The sequence below is a fragment of the Aegilops tauschii genome, chromosome 2, assembly GCF_002575655.3.
Source record: "Aegilops tauschii subsp. strangulata cultivar AL8/78 chromosome 2, Aet v6.0, whole genome shotgun sequence".
In the NCBI taxonomy this organism is placed as follows: Eukaryota; Viridiplantae; Streptophyta; class Magnoliopsida; order Poales; family Poaceae; genus Aegilops; species Aegilops tauschii.
In genome coordinates, this window is record NC_053036.3 from 235535209 (window position 1) to 235537916 (window position 2708).

At 45.2% G+C, this 2708-nt stretch overlaps 1 protein-coding gene across 1 annotated transcript; it reads left to right on the top strand.

Moving 5' to 3' along the window:
- The first annotated feature begins 284 nt into the window (after positions 1-284).
- Positions 285-770, top strand: LOC141040910 (uncharacterized). The gene has a single exon (XM_073507024.1). It carries the CDS (start codon positions 285-287, stop codon positions 768-770), a length of 486 nt encoding a protein of 161 aa, XP_073363125.1.
- The last annotated feature ends 1938 nt before the right edge of the window (positions 771-2708 follow it).

Below are 2708 nucleotides of genomic sequence, written 5' to 3' on the forward strand. Positions count from 1 at the left end.
ACAGCTCCTCGTCAAGCACACTCGTGGGCAAGGTGTTCCACAACGGGTTCTACTAGCCTACGACGCTCAACGACGCGACCGAGCTGGGGCGATCCTGCGAGGCCTGCCAGTTCCACGGCAAGTAGATTCACCAGCCCGCGCAAGGTCTCCAGACCATCCCGCTCTCATAGCCCTTCGTGGTCTGGGGGCTGGATATCCTGGGCCCGTTTCCTCGGGCAGCCGGCGGACACTGCTACCTCTACATCGCCATCTACAAGTTCACCAAGTGGGTGGAGGTGCAGCCCATGCGCACCATCCCCGCTGGCTCAGCCGTCAAGTTCATCAAGGGCCTCGTGAGCCATTTCGGTGTCCCCAACCGTATCATTACTGCCAATGGCTCCCAATTCAGAAGCAGCCTCTTCAGGACATATTGTGCTAACCTTGGAACGCAGATATGCTACACTTCGGTGGCGTACCCACGGAGCAAGGGCCAGCCTGAGCACGCCAACACAGATTTCCTGTGGGGCCTCAAGGCAAGGAGCTTCAAGGAGAAGCTTGAGGCCTACAGCAGGGGTTGGCTCGGTGAGCTTCAGTCCATGTTGTGGTCCATCAGCACCACCGCAACAAAGCCCACCGGTGAGACCCCGTTCTTCCTCGTCTACAGGGTCGAGATGGTCCTCCCTCACGAGGTCAAGCATCACACCCCGCGGGTCCAGGCATTCGACGAGGCACATCGGGATGCCTTGCGGGGAACGGATCTCGTGCTCGGGGAGGAGGCTGCTACTTCTTGAGATTGCGTTGGTTTTTCCCTTGAAGAGGAAAGGGTGATGCAGCAAAGTAGAGATAAGTATTTCCCTCAGTCCGAGAACCAAGGTATCAATCCGGTAGGAGATAACGTACAAATCACCAAATACCTGCACAAACAATCAAACAACTTGCACCCAACGCGATAAAGGGGTTGTCAATCCTTCACGGTTACTTGCAAAAGTGAGATCTGATAGAGATAGATAAACGATAAGTTAAATATTATTGGTATTTTTGGTTTATAGATCAGTAAGTAACAGATTGCAAAATAGTAGATCAGAAACTTATATGATGGAAAATAGAAACTTATATGATGGAAAATAGACCCGGGGGCCATAGGTTTCACTAGAGGCTTCTCTCAAAATAGAAAATAGTATGGTGGGTGAACAAATTACTGCCGAGCAATTGATAGAAGAGAGCAAAGTTATGACGATATCTAAGGCAAAGATCATAAATATAGGCATCATGTCCGTGTTAAGTAGATCGAAACGATTCTGCATCTACTACCATTACTCCACACATCGACCGCTATCCAGCATGAATCTAGTGTATTAAGTTCATAAAGAACGGAGTAACGCATTAAGCAAGATGACATGATGTAGAGGAATTAACTCAAGCAATATCATGAAAACCCCATCTTTTTATCCTCGATGGCAACAATACAATACGTGCCTTGCTAACCCTACTGTCACTGAGAAAGGACACCGCAAGATTAAACCCAAAGCTAAGCACTTGTCCCATTGCAAGAAAAACCAATCTAGTTGGCCAAACCAAACCGATAGTTCGATGAGAATTACAACGATAGCAAATCATCCATAAAAGAATTCAGAGAAGATTCAAATAATATTCATAGATAAGCTGGTCATAAATCCACAATTCATCGGATCTCGACAAACACACCGCAAAAAAGTATTACATCGAATAGATCTCCAAGAACATCGAGGAGAACATGGTATTGAGAATCAAAGAGAGAGAAGAAGCCATCTAGCTACTATCTATGGACCCGTAGGTTTGCGGTAAACTACTCACGCTTCTTCGGAAGGGAAATAGAGTTGATGTAGAAGCCCTCCGTGATCGAATCCTCCTCTGGCAGGGTGCCGGAAAAGGTCCCTAGATGGGATCTCACGGGTACAGAAGGTTGCGGCGGCGGAAAAGTGTTATATTGGATGCCTTTGGTATTTTGGGGATATTTGGGACTATATAGGTGAAATAATTAGGTCAAGCGATGCACGGGGGGCCCACAAGGGTGGGGGCACAACCTACCGCCTGGGCGCGCCCTCCGTCCTTGTGGCCATCTTGTGGCTCCTCCGACTTCATCTCCAAGTCTCCTGGTTGTCTTCTGGTCCAAGAAAAATCATCGCAATGGTTTCATTCTGTTTGGACTCCCTTTGGTATTCCTTTTCTGCAAAACTCAAAAACCGAGAAAAAACAGGAACTGGCACTGGGCTCTAGGTTAATAGGATAGTCCCAAAAATAATATAAAATAGCATAGTAATGTATATAAAACATCCAAAACAGATAATGTAATAGCATGGAACAATCAAAAATTATAGATATGTTGGAGACGTATCAAGCATCCCCAAGCTTAATTCATGCTCGTCCTCGAGTAGGTAAATCATAAAAATAGAATTTTTGATGTGGAATGCTACCTAACATATTTATTCGTGTGATTTTCTTTATTGTGGCATGAATGTTCAGATTCGTAAGATTCAAAACAAAAGTTTAATATTGACATAAAAACAATAATACTTCAATCATAATAACAAGGCAATTATGTCTTCTCAAAATAGCATGGCAAAAGAAAGCTTATCCCTACAAAATCATATAGTCTGGCTATGCTCCATCATCATCACACAAAATATTCAAATCATGCACAACCCCGATGACAAGCCAAGCAATTGTTTCATACTTTTGATGTTCTCAAA